This window comes from Archocentrus centrarchus, chromosome 5 (assembly GCF_007364275.1).
Source record: "Archocentrus centrarchus isolate MPI-CPG fArcCen1 chromosome 5, fArcCen1, whole genome shotgun sequence".
NCBI classification, from domain to species: Eukaryota; Metazoa; Chordata; class Actinopteri; order Cichliformes; family Cichlidae; genus Archocentrus; species Archocentrus centrarchus.
The window spans coordinates 15,031,441-15,056,493 of NC_044350.1; the positions used below are offsets into that span (position 1 = coordinate 15,031,441).

Here is a 25,053-nt window from a genome sequence, read left to right on the forward strand (position 1 = left end):
GGATGACTGCTCAGGTGGCGCATAGGATTAATCCAGGAAAGGGCTGCTTTATTACAATGAAATATGATATGAAATATGAAATCTGTGCAACAGCTGACTTGCTTTTCTTATTTACTTGTTTTAGCCTTATGCATGTCTGCACATATTGCAGTAAATAGCTGCACACAATTCTTATTTTCCTAGCGAAATATAAAGAAATAGAGGGTGGCTCAAGACTTTTACACAGTGTTGTAAACATCAGATGTCCTATAATGAATGGTCGCAAATAGAAAAAAATTCTCTACTCTTAAAAAAAGAAAATCAGACCTGCAGACGTGCATTATGTGCTTTATTATGTAGCCTGGTATAGTTTCGCTTTTATTAGGCTTATTTTCTAAATAATAATCGTGTTCTTAGATTAATTTTCTTGTTGGGCTCTGACTTGCAGTTTGGAAAAACAGTTTCGGTACAACTATATTTGTTATGTTTCCTTTTGGCAGTTAAAAAATTAAAACAATTAATTCTCGTAAGCATTTACAATTCCTGAATTGCTAATCTTGAATATTGCATTCGCACTTGAACGCACCGCGCTCTCGTTCCGGTTGTCCGCTCCTTGAAGAACCTCCTCGCCGTGCTCCGCGAAGCTGCGCGCCTGTCTGAACCTTTTATTTGTCGACCTAGATGTGAGGGCGCCGTCCGCCCTTCCTTCGATAGGAAACTCGCACTGACGTAAAGATCCAGAGCAGGCAGGTCCCGGGGTTAATTAACAGCTTAAAAACAGTTATTTCACGGAAAATTCACGCCCTGTTTGCTCTCGCTTCCTCCCGGCTTCTGGCATTATCCTTGTTTGGTGACTGAAGCTCTGCCGGTAAAATACAGCTATCGAGAGGGACGGACGATAAGAAAATAGGCAGTTTAACCTGGTCTATTGGTAAGCTTCCATTTATTTCACTGTAGTTTTTCTTCTCGTTCAATTAAATTCCTTTGCTCGCAAATACCCAGCTAAACATAACCTTTTCAGCAGCAGTCTCATTGAGGTTATTAAACGGATGCTTATTTTTTCCATCTCCAGAAAGGAGGCTCTAATGCTTTGTTAAGGTTGCTTATAGCACTCAAAGCTGTGCTGCTGGCACTGAATAGTGACTAATGCAGACCTAATTGTGCTTTGTGATATTTTTCCCCTTAAGGCTGTGTGACTGTTAGATCATGTACCGTTATTAAGTGTTGCATACTTTCTAACTCTTAAGTTGTTCATTGGGTTTATTAGCTCTGCAACTTACTGCTCAGACCTGAAGTCACATCTCTCTCTCTCACACACTCACTTCTTTCAGAAGTGCCCTGTTTTCATTTTGAGGTTATAATTAGCCCAGTGTGTGCAAGCTGTGACCTCCCTCATCTCTTTTTCTCTCCCACACACACACACACACACCCACACACACACACACACAGACAGCGTTTCCTTCTTTTGGTTGGTTTCACTGAACTCGCTCTTCTCTTCTCTGTATTTAGGCATGGCTGATGTGCTGAGGCTGCTGCTCAAGGTGGCTGAGAAGGCTGCTAATGTGGCCCGGGTCTGCAGGCAGGAGGCGCCCCTCTTTCAGCTCCTTGTACAAGAAAAGACCGGAGATGACAAGAATAAGAAGTTCGTCCAGGACTTTAAGACGCTTGCCGATGTGGTGATTCAGGAGATGATCCGACATGATGTCGGTGCTCAGGTAAGGAGAAGTCTTTGTGAAGCCAGTTGGAGTTGATCTGAATGTTGTATTGTAATTGTGTGTATTTTTATGTGTGTGTGCAGTTCCCTGAAATGGCTGACTTCATTCACGGCGAGGAGTCTAACAAGTTTGAAAACGGGCTTGGTAATTGCTTAATATTACACATAACAGAATAGAATAGAATGCCTTTATTGTCATTATCCAGGATGTACAATGAGATTGGAGGGCCACTCCTGTTCAGTGCCATGTAACAGAAAATCAAACTCTCTAAAATGAAAATAAAAATATTATAATCTAGTATAATCAATATGATCAAGAGATATACAGAAAATAAACAATGTGTAAAATATACAAAAAATAGAATGTATAAAAATATATACATACATACCTACATTGGTGCATCTGTACATCACATGTTGGGCCCAATGGGCCCCAAGAACAGCAGTTTTTGCTCTAGGGCACCTTTGTAGGCTAATTTGGCCAGATGTGATCAAATCTGAGTGGTTTCATTAATGCCTCTTTTCCACTGACCCTAGTCCTGGTGCCAGATGTAGAACTTGTACCCTACATTAAATGCAGTATCTTAAAATTAGGCTGGGCACCTTAAAATTTGCAAAGTTGGAACCACTGATGTCTGCAGGTTTTTGAAAAAGCAGCCTAACAGACTCTTTCTCTGGACCCCAAGGTCCAATACCATACTGTTTCTGACATGCACACCTTGAAGCTTCCCATAACAAATACAGGCTGAACAGCCACTGAGGAGATTTACTGTGCCTCAGTGGTAGCACTGATAGAGCCCCAGCTGTGCCTTTGTCTCAGCTGTGTGTGGATCATACTGACTTTTAGGCATTTTAAGCAGTTTAGGTGCAGCTGAACGCTCAAAGCCTCAAAAAAGTGAAATACAAATTGCTGTCACTGTTTAATAAGAAAATAGATAGAAACATCCATCATTGTGAACTGTTGTATTGGTATAATAATAATAATGATAATCAGTCCATATAAAATCTGAAGGAGCTAAAATATACGCCTCGCAAGTGATCTGCACTTTAATCTTTCAGAACATAAAGTAAACACATTAATCGGTCACTGTCCAAATATTTACGTTGGCTGCACCTTGCACAGTAGAAACATTTAAAGAGGTTTGTTGTAAAATCTCACCGGCTGTGTGCTACCAGGAGAGAGTGTGACAGTCACAGTCTGCCGCACAGAAGAGAAGACGGCAGCATTGCTCGCCACCGTGCTAGACGGTGACCGCGCAGCAGCCTCTCTGCTGGCTCGAGCCATCCACCAAGACCCGGCAACCGTCGAAGCGAACACAGACGGCTTGACGATTCCCCTCAGCCCCTCCGAGCTCGCCATCTGGATCGACCCCATCGGTGAAGCGCTTGCTATTTACCTCAGTCCCATTCACCAGAGCTCAACATTAATGTCAGAGCTCAGTTTGTCTTTATTGTGCTCTTTTTTTTTTTTTTTTTCTTTTTCACTTTTAATCAAGATGCCACAAGCCAGTACATAGAGGGTCGAGAGGAGGTGCTGGAGGAGGGCCATTTGTCTCCTTCAGGTCTGCACTGTGCGTTGGTTCTCATCGGGGTTTACCTCAGAAGCACAGGCGAGCCCGTCATGGGCGTCATCAATCAGCCCTTTCACCACAAAGATCCAGCAGGTGGAGGGTGAGTAATCAATTAAAAAAAAAACAACAGTTAAAGTGTGATTACTTGTGATCAGCACAGAAATGTTTCTTCTTCCGCCTCCAGTTTGGCATTTGTACGCAACTTTAGTAGACACTATTTTTTTTTTAAGCAGTGTCATGTCATAACTTGCTGACATTTTGTTGGACTTCCTTCATCATGTCTAAGCAGCAACCTCTGGAACTGAGAAGCAAACATACAAGAACCAAAAAGTGCAGTTCCTTCAGTGGACACTTGAAGCTGGCTCCAAAAGCGAGTCAGTTTCTGTAGACTTCCATATATTGTGGAAATTATGGTTCAGGGTGGTAACATGTGGGCAGCTTCGGACTACCCATCTACCTGCAGAGATGGGACAGTGTCAAAAATATGTGGTACAGCTGGTCTGTGGGCTACTTGTGCTTGTTTTGTTTGTCTATCAGCCAGCTGTGGAGAAGAGCAAAGTTATAATATGCAAAAAGCTGAAGTGAAAACGAGTGTTAAAGACAATAAAAAGTGTCCCTTCCCTGTTCCGGCCTACAGCGTTCAGTCGACACGCAGCAACATGATGAATCGTTTTAAAATGCACCCCATGAAATTTTAATCAAAGCTTAAAGTTGAACATGTTCTGCTAGTGACTGTTAGACAACAAGAAATTCTGGTATTTTATTCATCTGTTACTTTTTTAACTAATCAGTAGGTGCCTTTGCCCTTAAAGTTCATGGCTGCAGCTTGCTAACATTAGCTGATAACTTTGGACTTCACTATCCAGTCTATTTGTTTCAAAAGCCAGCATAAATAAAGAGTTTTGGGTCTAATTATTGCATTAACTTGAAGTCTGGATTTTATCTCGTGGCTGTGAAGAAATCAGGGAAGGTCGTCATCATGGGTCAAGTGCACATTAACCTGTAACTGCCTGCGACCAGCAGGAAAACCAGAGTCATCACAAAGTTGGACGTGATGCAGATTCAAAGAAAATCAAATCCAGTTACAGTGATCATAGAAAAGGCGAATATGTGAGTTGCACAAGATCGTGGAAACAAATTTTAGGTTCCTTGTACATTTATTGTTTACACAGGAAATACCAGTCCTGTAACTTGCACAGTTTTGTTTTGTTTGTCAAACATTTAACTTATCCCACATAAGCCCACTTCCTTGACCCTATTTGGGGTAGAAAGGCAAATAGTTTCCCTACATTTCCGTCTCTCTTTATGAAGGTTGTTTTGTATACGTTTACCTTTTTCTTTCTTCAGCAGATTATTTTATGACTAAAGAAACAAACTACACATTTCATATTAATTTCACCTGCTGCATGTTAATATGACAGATTCTCACTTGCGTTAAAAAAAATTTAAGTGTGTACTGTATGTGCCTTCATTTTCTGCCTCTGGTTTGCCTCAGGTGGCCCGAACTCATACTGTCAGCTCTCAAAGGTTTTTTTTTTTTTGTTTTTCGGTTGAGATTTAAGCTAAACATTTACTGAATGATGAGTCCAGACCAGATACCCTACATGTCAAAGCAAAGAGACTGTTTTTAGATGATGGTGTAACTTCATGATGAAGCTTGTAAACCCTGATTCTCACTTCACCCCTGATTCTCCTCAGATGGAGGGGAAGGCATTTCTGGGGCGTATCCTGTGGCAGCATCAACGTCTGCTCGGTGTCCCGGCCGAAAGATGGAGAGGATCAAGGGCTGTCCGTGGTGCTGAGCTCAAGTGAGAAGCAGGTGGTAAAAGATGCCCTGATCTCGCTCTGCATCCCTGACAAGGTGATGTACGCCTCTGGAGCCGGCTACAAGATCCTGTGTGTCATTCAGGGCCTGGCTGATGTTTACATCCTCTCAGAGGGAAGCACCTTTAAATGGGACTCCTGCGCTCCTCACGCTCTGCTCCGAGCGCTCGGTGGAGGGGTGGTGGACTTGACTAAGAGTCTGCAGTCGACCAGTGGAGTGCAGGATCATGCAGCAGAACTGACCTATCACCAGGCTGACACTGAGTGCAAAGGAGCAGACCGCTGGGCTAACCGTGGTGGCCTGGTGGCTTATCGAGACTGTTCTAAGCTCAGCGGCATCATCGCAGCTCTGAAAGGCAAGCTGTAGATGAAAGAAGAGCAGATGTAGTCGTCACACTCTGAAGCATTTATTATCGCATCATGTGATCATGTTTTTGGTTTCAGTCAGGAGAAAATGATGGTAGTAGAAGTTGAAATATTTTAATCATAAATTATACTGTCTTATTTTTTAACCAGATGTTTATGCAGTTATGTATATGTATCACAAAGTGACAATCAGGTCTGAGCCAAATATTATTTGCAAATATTTGGTGGTAGGTCAAAGCTGGAGCTTAGACAGGGCCCGCTTTGTAACACAAAACAAAGCTTGGAGCCAAAAGCTCCAAATGTTCAGTTTCAGGCAGCTTTTCTACCATTTTTATGATGTCATCGAGAGGCCTATTTTAATGTGGTCATATCGGGCACACAGCTGCAGCGCTGAATACGCCTGCTGTTCAAAATCTTCCATTTATGAGGGGCAGCCAATCAGGAGAAAGTTAGCTTAAAGGGAGAGGGGCTAAAACGGCCTGTTTGACAGTGAATGAACTGAAGGAGGCCAGCGTAAAATAAATCCAGCAAAAGCTATGGGAGATGAGGCTGGAAATGAGCACAGGAGTGAAACAAACAAGAGTGATGTGATCCTTACAGGACAATCAACAATCAGGTTATAAAAAGAGAGAAAGCACAAAAATATGATTTATGAATCAATCAGGTAAATCAAAAAATAGTAGAAGCTGGTATCTCTCTTAAGGTTAATTGTCAATTTATCAAAAGGGCCATGTATAGGTATTTTAGGTCAAAAAGCACAAAGGTAATACTGATGTTATGCATTCTGGAATGGAGCATCTGCACACACACATACACAGGAATAAAGACAAAAAAAAGACCTTCCCTCTCCCTCGCTCAGGTGCACTGAGTGCATTAGACAGCAGGTGATGATGAACAAGTCATTGCAGTTCTGATGCATCTGTTAGCATCCTCCTTCGTGATGCAACAAACTAAACAATATTTGTGAATATGATTTAGCTCAGACTTGTGTTTATTAAGTGTTGCATTTAGCGTGTTTATTATAGTTGCATGGCGCTTGAGTGCTCACTGCTGGGCAGCTGAGGAACACTCCAGGAAAGGTGACGTGGCATTACAAGGCTGCTTCTGACTGAGCCACGAGATTGTCTTTGCTTTAAAGATGCAGTTATGACTGGGATATAATTTTTTTTCCCTCTCCTTTTCAGGTCTAATGGGCTGTAAATGAGTTAATCAGACTGAAATAGAGTGGTGTTCGGTTATCTCTGAAACAATTCCTTGTAAGGAGCAGAGTGATACTCTTTTCGTAGCCATAGCACAGTTAGTTGAAGATCAGAGCGGGAAAGCCATATGAGGTAAAACCCACAGAGATTCATTTCCAGTGTGGGTTTATAGTAAAATTAAATATTAAGCCAGTCTGGAAGACCTGTTCCAGCTAATAGTCTGCTCTGAGGGCTGCAGCAGATTCTTATCAATATGCCTCCAGTGCACACCTGTGTAACCTCACTTCATGTTTAAAATATAACTTTGATATATATTATAACCAAGATGTCATTTAAGTACAATAAGCAGGAAACAGAACAAACATTGTGCATATAGGAAATCATTTTTATTTTGGAAACCAGAGAAAGCGGCGGGGAAAAGAAACCCAACAGTGAGATTTTAAAACCAGCCAGGGAACTCGCCTCCTCATTCCCTACAAAAAACCCTGATGATTGTCTGATATTTTTTGCAATAATTCTGCATATTCTGTTTAAAACATGAAGCAAGAAAACAAATGTGACTCCGTTGGCTCTGTCTTTGACTTCTTGGATTTTTAACTGCTACCTTTTAACATACATCACGGCACATCCTCAGGTCAAGGATGAAGCAGTCACAGCTGTGCGTCCAGTTTTCTGAACAGGGACTGAAGCAGATCTTTGACAGTGTTGATGTGAACTGAAAGTATGGATACAAAAGAAGTAAATGGGAAAATGAGTATGCAAAAAAAAAAGGAAAAACTACAAATCTGGAGTAACTGCTATTAAAGAAACATAGTGAAGTAATTTTGTTCATCTATCCATCTTCTTCCACTTATCCAACTCAGGGTTGCTGGAGCCTATCCCAGCTGCCGTACGCAGAGATGGTTTATCTGGATTTAACCCCGTTCAGTTCAAAACCCTAATTTGGTTGGAAACAGGCTTTATGTTTTTATTTTAACTAGAACTTAAAACTCATTTTATATTTTGAACTGGGTCCTTGTAAAAGAACATCACTTTAGTTCATTTATTCACTCCATGTCCAGGAAACTGGTGAAATACATATAACGAAAAACTATTTGACACTTGAAGGAAACATGGCAAATGTCCTGCTTGAGCTCAAATTATATTTGCAACAAAGGCTTCTTTCAAACTTCCAGGCAAACACACGGTTTACATTACAAAAAAGAATTCACATACTTTTAACAGTTGTGCAATCGAATGATGTTTGTCACTCATTTAACTTCCAGATTCTACCAAAAAGAAAAAAAAAACCAAAAAACTCTTGATTTGTAAATGAGCTGTTAGCTTACTGAGCTACACCTCCTACTCAGCTGCAGCTGGAGCCTTTCTGGCTGGGTGAAACCACTGATGACTGTTCAGAATCCCTCTCATGTTATTACAGTGGTGGGTGTGCAAATTAACACAAAGAAAAAATAAACAATGGACATATTCATAGTGATCAACTGTAAATGTAAAAAAAAAAAAAAAGGTTTTTATCAGTTTCCTCATAGCATACAATTGCCATATCACTACACAATCTTCATGTCAGGTGTAAACAATAACAACTCTGTTTTCTTTCATTAAGCTTTGACAAAAATTAAAGTGTAATTTCTGAGCAATAAACATGTTAACAACAAACCAAACAACAAAATGCAACTAACTGGGACTTTCTGACCCCCTTCATGTAGTTACACACAGTAATACTGGGGATATTAAAAGGACATCAGTTGTTTAGGGTCTGGTTAGATTTTACGAGAACTTGTGACCCCGAAATCTGAACCTTTTCTGAGTTAAACAGAAGAAAACACAAATATGCAACACATGACTGCAAAACCTGTTAGGAGCCACTGAGATGATGCCACACTTCTAAAACAAGCAAACATAAGGACAATTTGCTTTGGACTCAAATCAGATCTGACGTGTCCTGAGCTGGGTGGCAGTCAGTCACGGCTGAATGATGCTATGAAGAAGTATAACCGGCTCAAAACGTGCCACCAAACAAGTAGGTCCAGAATGAAAGATTTTTCACCAGCTGCTTGAACCACCACGCAAATTAGTTGCAGTGGCGAGATATTTTATAAACTGTTGTCTAGTGTTAATCTGTCATATCCAAAATAAGGTCCAACAGTACCGAGGGAAAACAACGCTGTAGGTTTACATGCTGGCCACAAAGTAGAAGCATTTTTTTAATTTAAGAATCAAGCAGCTGTTTAAAATTTTAAGCAAGTGATCTAAATCCACAATATGATTCTCTGGTAAGAGACACAATCTCAGTGCCAATTCTAGCTTATCTTATTCTGACAGAGTATGTGGCTGTGCTGCATTTCTAGACATCCTGTAGTATCTGCACATTACAATGCTACCACTGCAGAAAGTCCAGGGCAAAACATCAACTTCTTAAAAGGTGAGTTGCCTCTCCGTAATCTTTATTTATATATCACATGCACAACCACACCTTGGTCTCTGAAAAACAACATGTTTAGGCCTGTTCATAAAAAACAGTATGACTTCTCACTAAAAGTTTCAAAACTTGCTGCTGTGCAGAGTTATTCTAAATAATTTAGCTCAGATGTGTTGGGTTGGATTCCTTCTTATGGTGGGCGAGGTGCAGCTTCAGTAGTAGATCCACAAGCCTCTTAATAACAGTAACACTAAACAGTGTGAAGCTGCCCAAATCAGTATCTTCATTTCTCCATCATAGTGATGCACAAACCACAGTCCCACTGACTTTAACCTTCTCCTCAACTGTCACTCTGCCTGGAGCCGATTTCTTAAGCTAACCTTATATAAAACATCAACAAAAGTGAGAGAAATGAAGTGTTAAAATGCAGGTGAAAACATGCAGTGAAGGATTTGGCAGGAAATGATAAAAAGAAAAGGTTTCATTACGACATCCTGATAAGGACTTCAATGCCAAGGCTACAGTTGTCTTTAAGACCAAAATGGAAAAAAAAAAAAATAAGGTGAATTAAGAGGTAAAGCACCATCACTGCCACCTCCTTCAGCCCTACTTCAATACTTGTATTCAGTCCACAGGCTCCTCTTCGTGATCCAGTCTCTCCCTGCTCTGGCTGATCTGACCCCCTTGAATCTTTTTCCAGTTCAGATCTTGGCATGCCAACAGGCAGGTGAGAGACAAACATGGCCATTTTATTTCGTATCCCTGTGTTGCTGTTTTCATACACTAATGAGTCGTCAAACTTCACCTCTGGAAGGGTTTGCGGACCTTCTTCCTCCTTCTGGGGGGTTTGCCACTTTCAGCCCACGTCTCGCTGGAGTCAGGCCGGTGACCTCCCGGCATGTAGAAACCTGTCTGACTTGGGGGAGGGGAGAAAGGAGGTGCTCCAGCACCAGGGGGGTGATGAGGCGAACCTGAGTGGAAGAAGCTTCCATTGGCAGCCATGTCATTAGGAGGTCCTCCCTTAAAGATTCGGTTGAAGAAGTCCTGCAAATCGGCAGGGTTGGTCGGGCCTGTGGCGTGCTCTGACGGCGTCCTGAAAGATAAGATGGAAAATTAACTTCATCCAGGGAGGGCACGCTTTTTTACTGACTGAAATAAGTAGTACAGCTTTCTTTTTTTCTTTTATTATCTCAACAATACACAAGGGGGAGCTCCTTCTATGCCATACAAAGCAAGATGCAAGTGAAATACACATTTACATAATGCAGATGACAGACTGAGAAAGAAATAAAATGATAAAAACATTAAACATGTTTACATTAATTTAATTTTAGATCTCTTATGCCCTTATTTATTTTACGGCTCTACTGCATAGAGGTTTAGCATTTTCACTGCTGTGCACATCTAAGAAAACTCAAGTCTGCCACTAGTTTAGGGTAGATGTTCCAGATGTGTAAAAACAACAGGAATAAACTTGAGCCAAAATGAAGGCCTAATCGTGATAAAGAGGGATCAAACTGCTTAATATAATAAATATTAAATATTATATCCAAACGTTCACCAATGGGGGACGTACCTATGTCGTGTGGCATTGCTGTTGTTCTTTGAACCAAAGGAGATGTGATACGGGACACGATGTGTATCAGGAGAAATGCCGATTCTTTGGCAACCAGCCCACTCTGAATCAAGACAGTATCATAGCAGGTCACATGACTGAGAGAAAAATGTACAACCAAAAAACGCTCAAGAGGGATCACTGGCTAACGCAAACTCTGAGATGCACTATCGGTTTGTTACTGATGAGCAGGACAGGAAACAAAAGCTGATGCTCACCTGTAATATCATACACCTTACCATCCATACAGGCAAAGTATGTGATGCGTAGGCCCAACATGCTGGACTCAGCCCACAGGTCCCCTTCCTCGGCGCTATGGCAACGGTTGCATTCAGCACAGAACCGAGCCTCAGCAGGTTCACGATCCATCTCGAACCGCCTGCACACACACACACACACACACACACACACACACACACACACACACACACACACACACACACACACACGGCAAATGACGGAACTACGCCTGTGCTGAAAGTGTACTACACAAGATATCATGTCTGGTTATGAGATGGTCGTGCTGGGTGTACAAAGACATACTTGTGTTTGCCTTCACACTTGGTACACATCATAGTGTTCATGGCTTCCTTCAGGTCATCCTGCAGTTTAGTGAGAAACTCGTTCATGGACTTTGAGAGCTCAGTCGCTGCCATGCGCTTCCTGCATGAGAAAAACACGTTGCTGATCAGAGATAACAGGTGAAATGTCAAACTCACTAAATAAATGTACTGTTTTTACCCACTTAACAACAATATCCTGAAAGAAGAAAATGTACATGTGAACAGTGGGAGCAACCTGAGGTTTGTTTGTTTTGGGGTTTTTTTCAGTATAACATAAAGTTTTAAGTGCAGCTCAAATCTGGTGTCTAATAAGGACTAAAAAAAATCAGAACAATTATTGCATCAAAAATAATTGACGAGATGTTTTTAAAGGCCAATAAATAATTAAATTTCTTTCTTTTGTAGTTTTATCTATTTTCTTTTTCCTGTGCACTTACAACTCATACTCTCGTCGTGTCTCTGGATTACTGACAATATCCCAGGCAGCTCTGAGCACTTTGAACGCCTCTCCAGCTCGTGGGTGTTTATTCTTGTCTGGATGGACCTGAAAGAGAATGGACAGAGGAAAAGGTTGCATGAGTAAAGAATCAAAATTAGTCATTATTGCAGCCATATAATAGTAAAAATGCAAGTATTTCTGATTCTCACACCTGGACAGCCAGTTGTCTGTAGGCCTTCTTCAGCTCAGTGTCAGTGGCATGCACCTCAACACCAAGGACAATAAAGGGGTCAAGCTCATCCTCTGGTACCTCAACCAGTGCCAGCAGTCTCTCCAACTCCTGGCCTGGCTGAGCTCTTCCTGCTCTGCCAGGTGACTCCGGCATGGATGGTGGTAGGTCACCGTCCCTTCTGAATAAGCTTCGGACTCTCTCCAGCAAGGACAACACCCTCTTCCAAAAACGTGACTCCTGAAAAGCTGTCCAATAGAGTTTCCCCTTATCTCCACCAATACGAAGCAAAACCCCCTTTGCCCACTGGGATCCAAGAATAACCAAAGCACAAAAAAGTGTGAAACAAGATAAGGCAGCTGACTTTACCCACTTTAATGACCTAACAGTTTTATCTACCAGGCAAGCTCCGGTGGACTTTGTCCATTTCAGAATCCGGATTGCATCTGCCTTCATTCCAGGAACATCAGTGATCTTCACAAGGACCTGCTGCCAGAGGTTGTAAAGTTTTACAACTCCAGTCTCCACTCCGACTCCACAGTTGTGAGTTAAAGTGACAATAATCTCAATCATCATGTGGATGCAGGAGATGCACCAGAAGCTCAGAGACTCTGACAGCATCTCCCTGAAAGCTAAGACGAGCTGATTTCCTGTCCGTCGTCTGCCCCGGTTCTGCTGATGGTGGTGGTGGTTACGTCTGCGGGTCTGCTTGTGCCGACCGCCGCTTGACATAACATTGCCTTTCTGAATCTGCTCTAAAACTGACCCACCGCTCCTCAGTTTGCACCTCCTTCCACTTCCCACGTTCCTCCAACCAGACTCTCCATTCATGTGCTGCTCCTTTGCAGCATCATCCTCTTCTTGGTTTATAACCTGCGAGTTTTCATGATCTGCTGACGTGTCATGCTCAAACCCATCTGAAACCTCCTCGGTATCATCTTTGGCCTCTGCTTCACCACCTCCGGGGTCTTGTAAAGTGGCTGGGTTTGGGATTTCCTGAGATTTGAGATAGGCTGTTTTGTCCTCCTGCTCGCAGTCATCCTCAACCTCACACTGACTGGAGCTGGTCACTGAGGCCGAAACACCATCAGGGATCTCCTCGTCAGTGTCTGTAACATCCATCTCTTTCTTAGCCGCTTCTCTCTCCATGTTCCTTACAGCTATTTGACTGAAACGCTGTAAAGTAAAACTCTCATGAAAGATGAGTTCCTAAATCCATAATCTGTGGCCACATTTTCCCCAGGCTCTCATAAAAAAGTGAGACCAGGGGTTCCCAAGGGTCAAACTCAGGTCCACCACATCAGCAGCCACTTGTAGGTATCAAAAGGGTTTTGCACAGCTCACATGATGTACTGGAGCACCTGAAAGGCAACAGATACAAATTAATCAATTCAATTTCAATTTAATTTTATTTATATAGTGCCAATTCTCAACAGTCGCCTCAAGGTGCTTTATATTGTGAGTTAAAGACCCTACAATCAGCAGGTGTTAATATTACAACACATTGTCTGATTTTTTCTCCCTCAGAATGGATCTCTGAAGGGGTGAGTACACACATAAGCACAATTGCCCTGTGTTACCCTACTTAACAGAAGTCTGTGTCTTCCTGTTATTTTTGGCTTTTTGATTTTATTTTTATATTGCAGTTGACTAAATGTACTATTTTTCTGATGCTCCCTTTACAAGTCGCCACAGAAGATCATCTGTCTCCATCTCACACTATCCCTAGCATCCTCCTCTGTCACACCAACCCTCCTCCTTCACAACATCCATGAACCTCCTCTTTGGTCCTCCTCTTTTCCTCCTGCCTGGCAGCTCCATATTCATCCTTTGTCCAATATATATCACCATCCTTCCTCTGCACACTGTCCAACCCATCTCAACCTTGCCTCTCTAACTTTGCCTCCAAGTGATTTTTCCAAAAAAAAAAATAAATGCAGGAAAAAGTATAAATGGTCTTAGACCTCCCAGAAAACTAAACTTTAATGAAAAACAAGCAGCTGCATAGAGGTTTTAAAAAAAGTGCAACCCTGTGGTAAACACATTTTTACTATTTGGGGATAAACAAAAACAAACAAACAAAAAAAACATTGACTGTGAGCATGCTACTACCACCGGCAAGAAATCGTTTTAAGATCAATGTTTTGACACCAGAACTTATTTTGACTGTTTAACAACAAGTTTTAAAAGAAAAACGGGAGATTGGAGGAACTACAAGTAACGCATACATATGCAGATGTGAAACCATACAGACTACATCCAGTTACACTGCTTCATTGTTTGCTAATCCAGTTAGCCAAACGAGGACGCAGCGCGTCTATAACCCGACCTTTAATAAACAACGATTTACCCTTTCACAGCAAATAAAGAGTGTCAAAGAGTCGGCCAGCCTCTTCAGATGTTAACTGCGCTCAAAGCAGCAGACGTTTAAACGGCGGATAATGTTAGCAGGGCAGCCGGGGTTATTAGCACGAGGAAGCAGCCAAGCAGGATGACAGACAGGCGCTACCGGGGCGGGGGGCTAAAATTAGCTTCGCCTCTGCAAGTCGACTAAATAAGTTCACAAACAAAGATACAACAGGCGACTGTTACTGCTTTTAGCGAGCAAACAGTCCTTACAGCAGTGAACTCTTAGCTGCTAACAGGGCTAGCTGACATTAGCGCCTGTTTCCCCTTCCTGTGAGGCTGAGACGTGTTTGAGCACCGGGACGTCCAAGTCCAGCAAACAAGGCCAATAATTCTGCGTTTTGCATTCAAACAAATGAAATGTCACATATATACCTCTCAGATAACTGTGTGAGCTTGTTTGTTAACAGACAGCCAAGTGTCCGTGTTGCTTTTTTTTTTTTTTTTTTTTTTTTTTAAAGCCACTTCTTCTTCTTCTTCTGCTGCTGCTCCTTTTCCTCACTTTATTCCTGTTTCTTCTTCCTCCTCCACCTCCTTCTTCGCGGTTTCCATGCGGTTAAAACACAGCAGCGGGACTCTGCTGCCATCTAATGTTTTAGGAATGACTGCCTGTGAGCGGCTAACCTTAGAAATGCGGTTTAATAAACCCAGCAAACCCACACCAAGATGTTTTTAGTCCTTACTTAGTTCCTAGTAGCCTATCAGTCAAACTCCAAGGCCACTAGGTGCCACATTTGCCTTAATACTAACATTTGCTTGTTAGCTGCTTCTTGAAAGCCCTTGCTTAATGACCATGATGACTTGGTCTGGGTTATTTTTTTCATAATTCAAGTCACCTTCACAGTAAAAGGCTAATTGGTTTGTTTTCTACAATATATGAATAACTGCCCTTAATGCTTCTTAGATGCAGAAACTGTGTTGTGTAAGTGTACCTACAGTATAGGCCACTTAAAACTGCAAATGGATAGGCTAACAATATATCACATTCAATCACTGTGCAATAGAGAAAAAGAAAGAAAAGTGGCTGGAGATGGGCTTTGTGCTACCAACAAAACTTAAGAGAGATACTGTTGGTCAATTTATAGCCTTCATTTGCTGATTTGGGTCTTTACATGTTCAAATAAATCCAATACTAGCATTTAAAAACTGTTTCACCTACTCTGCCACCTCCTACATAAAATGGGGGAAACAACAGAATTGCTGTTCAGTAAAATCTACATCTGTCACATCAGTGTATTGTTATCTATAGAAGTCTGTGCAGTGTCAGTGTGTTTGGCTGCTTGTTTGGGAGTCTTTGACATAGTAAGGCTGTGGGAACCCCCTAAAGCTTCTGCATAAAGGACTAATCTTGAAGACGCAGAGGGTTAATTTCAAGCCCCCACCACCACCACCCACATCTCCAATTTGAAAGCCGCCTCTCTACCGGGAGAGGAAGGCTCTTTTTCGGTCAGATGGCGTGCTGCAGTCCGCCCCCGTCATTCTCCAGCCCACACAGACAGCAAAAAGGCAGCCAGCAACCAATACGGTGCGCCGGAGGAGGATTTCTGCCAGTGATTTCAGACGAGGTAAGATACGCAAAGGGGATTTACTACGCCAATCTGCGCCGAGGAAGCTGTCGGCAATAGGTAAGACGGTGAGAAACAAATAGGATAATAACTGCGATGTCTTTGGGTGCACTCATCTTAACATCTGGATAGTGAACAGTTGTCTCCAGTCGATGGCTTTATTTGAAATGGAGCCAGTAATCCGAGTGTTTCCACTTTAGTGCAGTCTGAATGCGGTTCTGTGTGTGATCAAGGGAATTTAGTTTTTATTTCTTTCGTCAGTATCGCTCCGGGAGAACCGACCCGTGACATCGGTGGCTGGTGAGACGCCTTTGCGTAATTACGCTGGTTTCCTCTCTACACATCTGTATACCTGACCTGAAGAAGGTAAGGGGGGGAGGATTTATGTATATTCAAAGGTTAAATCATGGTTTGTTTTGCATGAAAAATATAATGAATAGATCTGACGCTGTTATGCCCAAAATGATGTATAAGCTTGCTTTAAACTGTTGATCTGGTTTTATTATTTTCATTATATTTGTCATTTGTATTGTGTGTAGTAGGTGTGGTCCAGATGCCAAAGTCTTTATCTAAATAATTAACTTGTACAGGATTTTTCCATCTGCAGGTTCATGTGTTTCCTTTCTCCTGCCTAAACTTTCCAGTGCTGTGTGCCATGTCTCTGCCACGCACACTTGGTGAGTTGCAGCTGTATCGGGTCCTCCAGAGAGCCAACCTGCTGGCCTACTATGAAACCTTTATCCAGCAGGGTGGTGACGATGTCCAGCAGCTCTGTGAGGCAGCGGAGGAGGAGTTCCTGGAGATCATGGCACTAGTTGGCATGGCCACCAAGCCACTGCATGTGCGTAGGCTGCAAAAGGCCCTCCGAGACTGGGCGGCGAACCCTGCCCTTTTCAGCCAGCCTGTTGCTAATGTTCCTCTCGGGGGCATCCCGCTCTTTAAAGTTGATGGCACTGGCACAAGTGGATCAGCTGGCGGGCCCAGAAAGTCTGTGAGTAATGGGCAGCCAGGATCCCCCTGTGAGAGAGAGGATCGGGTGTGTCTTACACCAATGCATAGTGGGAGTCCAAGAAGCCCCTGCTCTCAGGCCTCTCCACAACCACCAGACACACACTACAGGGAAAAACTGTCACCCATGGACCCACACTGGCTCAGCCCAGAGCATGATGGGAACTGCACTTTAGGTTCTGCACCTGGAACAGAAGAGGAGCCATCCAGCCCGCCTCTCCTGTCAACATGTCCTCCTGGTCCTTCCACATCTCCGAGCCCCTCTGCATCTTTTACTCCAGCAGCTCTGTCTGCCTGGTCCGGAGGACAGCTGGATGGGGAGACAGCAAGGGCGGTGGTGGAGACTGTGGAGAGGCTCCTCGCGACCCTTCCCAGGTCAGATCCTGCAGAGGTGAAGACTTTGCTGAGGATGAACAAGAAGATGGCAAAGACTGTGGGACACATCTTCAGAATGGGGTCCCAGGACATGAACAAGGAGGAGGAGATCCGGAAATACAGTCTAATTTATGGACGCTTTGACTCCAAGAGGAGAGAAGGCAAGCAGCTCACACATCATGAGGTAAAAGCATCTAAGTCAAGAAGATTGAAGAATCGTAATGTATCACATCATGCATCATACCTACACTGACATGCTGGTAAACCAAAGTTAAGATTATGAACTTGAGTGCAGCTTTAATCAAATGTTAATATACAGAACATTTCAAACAAAGATGAGCCATTTGTTGTCTGGATTTCACCATCACAGCATCCATCCCTTCTTCAATCAGTGTTTTTCCTTGTCAGCTGATCATCAACGAAGCTGCAGCCCAGTTTTGCATGCGCGACAATGCCCTTTTGCTGAGACGGGTGGAGCTCTTCTCTCTGGCTCGGCAGGTGGCGAGAAAATGTGCCTACACCTCCACGCTAAAGCATGCAAGGTAAGAAGGTGCCTGCAGAGAAGAGCAAAGCACCTCGCATCTGCTGTGTCTTAACAGAGCTTTTATATCAAACAAGGAAAATCTGAAGTGTAGTTTGAAAGGTCCATAAAGTCCAGATCCTTCACAGCAGTGAACACAATACTTAATGCAAACTGAAGGCAGAGTAGCATTACATGTGAAATAAATGTGAATGAAATAATTTCATAGTTTGTATTTAGCATGTTCCACAGGTGGTTTATATGAGTCACTGGCCTGCCAGTGGATTCATTTTCAGAGTGAACCTGGTTCACATCTCAGTGGGAATTAAACTTCGACCTCTTTGCTGTTAGTTTAATGAGCCAACTTTTGAGCCAGTACAGGAGTACACAAATACTGTGTGTATTTGTTAACCTCCACAGAACATCTACATATATCCTCATGTGGGCAAACAGAATGAGTCAGTGTGCACAAACCATAACTAAACAGAAGTACTTTTGTAATTTCAGTTTTTCATGATCATAATATATTAGATCTGATTTGTTTTTAAAATTTCCTATTTAATAGTGTCTTAATGACAGACGCTATATAATCAGATGATTGAAAAATATATAAAAATCTCACCTTCTGCTCATTCAAAAGGGCATCTTTAACTTACATATATTATTTACTTATTTCAAGTAAATAAAAAAGCATGTTCCATATTAAGTTGAATAAATGCTGTTATTTGCTGTTTCTTTCTTCTTGATTTGACAGTGCAATGTTCATTTACTACCTTTCTCTGACAATTAAATCCTCACCTGCATGTCTTCTTCTTTGAATGGGGTGAAACCATGTGCCTTTCACACTCAGTTGCCTCCACTTTTTTTTTTCCCCACTACAGGACGAATGCAGATGAGAGCAGCATTCTGCCCCAGAAGAGAGCGAGACATGAGGTGAGTCTTTGGTGCATTGGCAGTCATCTGAAGTGGTTCATCAGCACCGAACTAACAGCGCTGCTTGTGTGATGTGTCTTAGGGAGTCGTGCCTGAGAGTGTGTCATCACTCCTCGGAGTGGAGGGATCTGAGAGTTTGACTCAGAGGGCAGATGACGACAGCTTATCTGCAGAAAGCCTGGACAGTGTATCACATGGTAAAAAAAAAAAAAAACTAACTTAGACTGATATTACAAAAATAGAAAAGTAATAAAACATGTTTTTTGGGGGGGTTTTGCACTGATCTCTTGACATCCTCCCTGTCTGTTTCTGTAAGAACTGTTTAAAGGCAGCATTAAAACCCAGATCTGTCTGTCCTGGTAGACATGGGCTCCCAGTGCAACCAGTCTCCATCCCCCCGCCCTCACACCGACACCTCCAACCCTGCCAGCTGGAGTCGCCATCTCATACAGCAAACGCTTATGGACGAAGGGCTGAGACTGGCACGGATGGTGTCACATGACCGGGCGGGAAAGATCAGCCTAGGTTCAGACGGCGCTCACTCCACAGGTGACAATTCAAGTAATGACCTACAAGTATTATGTATTTGATAATGCACCCAAAATAAAGTATATTTTGTGATATTTACCCAATTGTGTATGGCTCAAAGGGAGAGTTTGACATTTTGAGTAACACATTTATTTATTTTATTCCTTTTTAAAATGAATCTACTCTCATGTGGCGAATGGGAAGATACAGGTGCAGCAGCCAGTTAGCTAGTCTGAGCACAAAGGCTGGATGCGGCCTTTGAATGATTGCTGCTACATTCAGCAATTAACTTGCTTTTGTCTTATTTGTTCATTCATATTTATCATACAGGTGAGAGAGGTATCTATCTGTTCTTCTAAGTCTATAGCAAGAGAAAAAGCATGCACCTCAAACTGACAAACTTCTGCATGAAGGGTGGAGTGGATAGAGAATTAAAAAAGAAGATGATGACGTTGGGGTTGAATTGAAAATGACAGACAGAGACTCCCTAACCTCTGCTAACAATGAATATTTTATAGCTCTACAGTTTGAACTCTAGTGAGTCACAATCTCTCTGAGGTGCTGCCTCCCACCATGCGCAGCTGAACTTCAGCAGACTGTAAATTAGAGAGGATAGAAGTTAGAAGGGGAAACAGAAGGAGGTGGAGAGCGATATATAGAGAGGAAAAGGGTTTGGGGGGGGGGGGGGGGGGGGGGGGGCTGTTACACTGTTATAGCACTTCTTCAATACTCTGTTAGTGTTAGTGTTTTTTTTCTGAAGCATCACAGCTTCTCGCAGAAAAAGAAGAAAAAGAAAAAAGTCAACAAAAAAAGAAAAAAAAATCAAGTGATCTGGGCAAGTTAGTCATTCTAGGCTGTGATAGCCAGCCGAAGAGATGAGGCGAGGAGAAGGAAGCCAGTAAAGACATGAGGGGGCGGGGAGGGAGGGGAGGGGAGGGGAGGGGAGAGGGAGGGGGGAGATAGGAAGTACTCTGTGGGCGGCAGAATCGGACCCCCCTCTTCTCAGCAGCTACTGACGTCAGAGTGTGTTAGGTGCGTGGGATGAAGGGCGGGATGGATGGGGCGTGGGGGCGAAGGAGTGGGAGGTAATTGGAGGGGCGTTGCATTGACTCACCAAGCGACAGTGTACAAAAATAAAAACCTGTGGGCAGGAAAATGGCACGGTCTTTTTTATACATCTTCTCCCTCTACCAAAAGGACTGCGGAAACAACAAAAAAAAAAAAAATGACATATGTTTCATCTCTGGCACAGATCTCCTTCACTTTGTCATGTTTTTCTCTCTCTCTCTCTCTCTCTTTCGCTCGCTCGTCCAAGTTTCCTTCTTAGGCTTCGCTCATTAATCAGAACTTTCTCTCACTTCCTCTCAACGTCACTGGCTTCTTATCTTCTGCTGTCATGTTATCTAGTCAGGATATGGGCTCACATACTCCACTGTATAAAAAAAGATGATGCAATCTAACCACGTGTATTTTTGCCAACATTTTACTGATGATGTGATTTTTATTTTTTTTTTGTATTAAAAATAACTATATTTATGTGTTATTACAAGGATGCACTTAATCGCACATAGACACTGAGGAGCAAATAAATCAAATAGATTTACAAGTGTGTTTATGTTGTTGGAGCTCTACAGATATACAGTGAACATCAACCTTTTTTTTATTTCTTTTCTCTCTTGTTTATTTGATTTGCTGACTTCATCACTGCCTTATTACCAGCCAAAAAAAAAAAAAAAAAATCATTAAACTCTCTTGCTGTGCAACACTGGAGACATTTTGTTATTGAGCTGCTCGGTCATACAAACCTTGATGACTTCACTCCATGTGGGAGAATTTCCTGGTGAATTCCCCAAACCGCTATTCAAATGCCCTAAATCACTAGTTGCATTTTGATTACGTAGTTATAGTCTTAACTGATACGTATCTGTGTGACGGCTGCCTGTCCCTCATTAAAGTGATGAGCTGTTGACTTTTCATTTAACCTTTAATTCAATCAGTAAAATTTAGGCCAAGCAGACCACTTCCCCTAAAACCACCTGCTTCACATTGGAGTTGTTTTTAATGCTCAGTGCTTTTTAAATACACCCATCAGCCACAGCGTTAAAACCACCTGTGTAGGTCGCACTTGTGCTGCCAAAACATTTCTGACCCATCACGGTGTGAGCACAGGACCTTCAGAAGTGTCCTGTGGAGTCCAGAGCTGGGACTTTGGCAGCAGATCTTTTGGGTCGACTGGGTTTCCCCATGAATCAGGCTTGTTCATGTTTAGATGTCAGATCAGCACCTTGTAGTTTTTTCCCCCGTTAACTCTAGCCTTTCATGAACACTTTTAACACCATGGTGGGGGTGTGCTTGGTCTACAACGTGTAGTTGGTTGGTGCTTGTCAAAGTAACATCTACATGAATGCCAGGACACAAAGGTTTTTCCAGCAGAACACTGGATTGTGATGATGTGTTATTCACGTCACCCATCAGAGGTCTTAACGTTGTGGCTCACTGGTGTACTTTCCTTTGTTAAAATAATTCTTGTATCAGGTCTCATCTTAAAATTTGCATCTCTCCACAGACCATGACATTAAAGTGGAAAAGCAGAGCTCGATAGCAGCGTGCAGGAGCAGTAGCCCTTGTGTCACCAAAGATGACTCCAACCACCGAGGAAAATGAAACCCTCAGAGTTTAACAGGGAACATGAACGTGGGCCTACCAATGAGCTCCAGTCAGTCTTCTAAACAGGCCACATGTACTTCACTGATATCTGATGGAGAGAAGACTCTTGTTGACGTCAAACCAGTGCAGGAAATGTGATAACTTACCAGCAACTGATATTATAAATCTGCAGTGACTTCTGAATCCAGAAGTTGTGAAAGAAGTTCAAAATGTTTTTGATTTTATATTCAGTGAATACACGGCGGAGAGACTTTTTGTTTTATTTTTTAACACATGGACAAAATGTCCAACAGATTTGAGCTGATATAAGAAAAAAGCTTAAAAAAAAAAAAACCTGAATAACTTACTGAATTACTTTGTCGTGAGCTTTGCTGTGTGTTGGAAGTGCCACCTGCTTGAGACAAAATGGTCTCAACACAGCAGGGGGCACTGCAACTTTGGAAACTAATTCTCCAGTTCCTCCGCACTGAGCAACGCATTGTAGTTGTGTAGAGGAAGCGTGTGTTTAGCAGAGAGACTTTTAATAACACTTGCAGCAAGTTAGAGCGTAAAAGCAGTAGGATTAACCCCCTGAAGCTCCTCACTCTCAGGAAACAAGTGGATGTTCTGGTGGTAAAGTCAGACATGAAGAATATTTTTAAGATAGAGCCTTTTTGACATGTGTTTTGATCTGGATTCACGTGAGCATGCAGGCTTTGGGGATGAGAGACCCTTTGTCCTTTGCTGCATCCACTTACATCCCATCAGATCTTTTAAAAAAAAAAAAAAAGCAAACACAAAAAAAAGTCTCGCTCACATCTTTCTGTTGCACAAATGGCTGATATGATGATAGTATTACATTTCATCCTCTTTCATTATGTGAAAATGTACACAAAACACTGTTTCTGAGCTGGGTGGAACAGTGCAGACTGTGAAATCAGCTTTCAAGGTTGGTTACGGCATCTTGCTCAAGGTTCTTTCAGCAGGGAGAAGAATTCAACTCTGAGCTCAGCTGCTCCTCTCTGTCATCTACAGTTTAATCTTGTGCACTAAATTGTACAGTCTTTGAGAAACCTACATTCAAAACTAAGTTGTAAGATTTATAATTTTAAGTATTTTTTTTAATTGGATTTTTTTTTAAGATGTACTGGAAACATACACTATGGCAGTCTGTCTTTGGGATGATATTTTTTGTAGTCTTAGATTAACAAAGTGAACCATATGTCAGTTCTTTTGTCCTCTGAGGCATATACCATATTAGGGTGGCTAATCTTGCTTTACTTTCTAAGCTTTGGAAAAATAAAAACACCTGCAGAAATTTACAGAAAGAAATCTACTGGAGCTTGACTTTTACAACAGCATCTCAATCAGCCTATTTTGGCCCCCATAAGGTGTTAAGATGTGTAACAGTGTAATCATTTTGTAAACTAATCACAGAGTACGTCTGTGAGGGAGTTTGCTGTGCATCAGCTACACCTGCCCATGTCTTCAGCATTAGTAACCTCCTCAGTTTATTGTCGCAAACAGATTATTTATTTTGTTAGATCTCAATAAATGTTATTTTACTGATTAAGGCCACAGTATGTTGCATTGTTTTCCACAAAGACTCAGTTGTTTCTTGGCAGCCCTCATGTGAGGAAGAGGCTGCAGGAGCTGCGTCACACAGCCAGCAACACCTCTGCTGTCGTCTTGTTAGTGCCAGTGATGCCTTGCATCGAGCCTCGGTGCCGGCATGACTCACCTGTGCCAGTGATGTCAACAGCGCTCATCCACGGGGATGATTTTCAGACACCAGAGACCGCACAGACACAACAATCGGACCACCCAGAGGGATTGGCTTTGGTATTTTGAATTATTTTCAGTTTGATTGCAGTCACTGCAACAAAATTCAGAATCATTTGTGCTGCAAAAGTGTGCCTTCAGGACTGCCTTAATTCTTCATGGCACAGATTCAACAAGGTGCTGGAAACATTCCTCAGAGATTTTGGTCCATATTGACGTGACAGCATCACATCAGCTTCACATCCATGATGAGAGTCTCAAGTTCCATCGTATCCCAAAGCTTCTCTGTTAGATTTGGTGACTGTGGAAGCAATTTGAGTACAGAAAACTTATTGTCATGTGCAAGGAACCTGTTTTAAATGATTTGAGCTTTGTGACATGAAAGCAGCCATCAGAAGATGGGTACACTGTGGTCATAAAGAGATGGACATGGTCAGCAACAACATTCATCTAGGCTGTGGTCTTTAAACATCCCCCATACTGTTACACCACCAGCAGCAGCACTGCTGACACAGGCCATGCTTTGATGTTGTTTTCACCAAATTGTGACCCTACCATCTGAACGTCACCGCAGAAATGGAGAACGCACAACATTTTTTCAGTCTTCTGTTCTCCATTTTTGGTGAGCCAGTGTGAATTGTAGCCTCAGTTTCCTGCAATTTGCCAACAGGTGTAACACTCAGTGTGGTCTTCTGCTGCTGTGGCCAATCTGCTTCAAGGTTTGATGTACAGTCAGAGAGATGCTCTTCTGCATACCTTGGTTGTATTTAGTCATTATTTGAGATACTGTTGCCTTACTATCAACTTGAAGCAGTTTGGCTATTCTTTTCTGACCTCTGACATCAACAAGGTATCCAGAGAACTGGATATTTTCTCTTTTTTGAACCACTCTCTGTAAACCCTAGAGATGGTCATGTGGGAAAATCCCAGTAGATCAGCAGTTCCTGAGTCACCTAAATCACATTTCTTCCCCGTCTACATGCCTGAATGCAGAGTTGCTGCCATGTAATTAACTAATTAGATATTTGCATTAACCAGCTGTTGAACAGATGTCCCTAATAAAGTGGTCAATGAGTGTATATCTGCACAATTATGAAACTGATCCCAAGACATTCATGTTCCTCGGAAGATGATTTGTAAAAATGTGAGACCCTGACTTTTCATCGAGTGCCTTCATCAGATCAAATGCTGTCATGAACATAAGTGCTGTTTATCCAGCACTTATGTTCATGACATTCCCATCAGCCTCAGCTGTACTGTGCCTTTACTGCTAAATAGCAAATATTATCATGGTAACACACTCAAGAGGGTGACCATAGCTCAAATTACTTTGAGCATGTTAGCACGCTGACATTCAAAGCACAGCTACAGA

General features: G+C 42.3%; 3 protein-coding genes across 5 annotated transcripts; 2 read left to right on the forward strand and 1 right to left on the reverse strand.

Annotated features, from left to right (window-relative positions):
• The first annotated feature begins 665 nt into the window (after positions 1-665).
• On the forward strand, positions 666-7,050 carry inpp1 (inositol polyphosphate-1-phosphatase). The gene is made up of 6 exons (XM_030729025.1): positions 666-910; positions 1,489-1,694; positions 1,778-1,838; positions 2,870-3,070; positions 3,190-3,364; positions 4,963-7,050. The coding sequence occupies exons 2-6, from the start codon at positions 1,491-1,493 to the stop codon at positions 5,453-5,455; spliced, it is 1,134 nt and encodes a 377-aa protein (XP_030584885.1). The 5' UTR covers positions 666-910; positions 1,489-1,490; the 3' UTR covers positions 5,456-7,050.
• dnajc14 (DnaJ (Hsp40) homolog, subfamily C, member 14) lies at positions 7,018-14,781 on the reverse strand. 3 transcript variants are annotated; one of them, XM_030729022.1, is made up of 7 exons: positions 14,700-14,781; positions 11,901-13,279; positions 11,688-11,794; positions 11,231-11,350; positions 10,906-11,066; positions 10,649-10,751; positions 7,018-10,165 (listed from the first exon to the last, which is right to left on the reverse strand). In XM_030729022.1, exons 2-7 carry the CDS (start codon positions 13,065-13,067, stop codon positions 9,874-9,876), a joined length of 1,950 nt encoding a protein of 649 aa, XP_030584882.1. In that variant the 5' UTR covers positions 13,068-13,279; positions 14,700-14,781; the 3' UTR covers positions 7,018-9,873. The 3 variants fall into 3 exon arrangements, with proteins under 3 accessions (XP_030584882.1, XP_030584884.1, XP_030584883.1); XM_030729024.1 differs by lacking the exon at positions 14,700-14,781 and adding an exon at positions 14,538-14,635; XM_030729023.1 differs by lacking the exon at positions 14,700-14,781 and adding an exon at positions 14,269-14,474.
• An 896-nt stretch (positions 14,782-15,677) lies between these two features.
• Positions 15,678-22,746, forward strand: nab2 (NGFI-A binding protein 2 (EGR1 binding protein 2)). Its single transcript, XM_030729938.1, has 8 exons — positions 15,678-15,889; positions 16,151-16,255; positions 16,497-17,456; positions 17,681-17,814; positions 18,674-18,725; positions 18,808-18,922; positions 19,089-19,274; positions 21,820-22,746. The coding sequence occupies exons 3-8, from the start codon at positions 16,545-16,547 to the stop codon at positions 21,915-21,917; spliced, it is 1,497 nt and encodes a 498-aa protein (XP_030585798.1). The 5' UTR covers positions 15,678-15,889; positions 16,151-16,255; positions 16,497-16,544; the 3' UTR covers positions 21,918-22,746.
• The last annotated feature ends 2,307 nt before the right edge of the window (positions 22,747-25,053 follow it).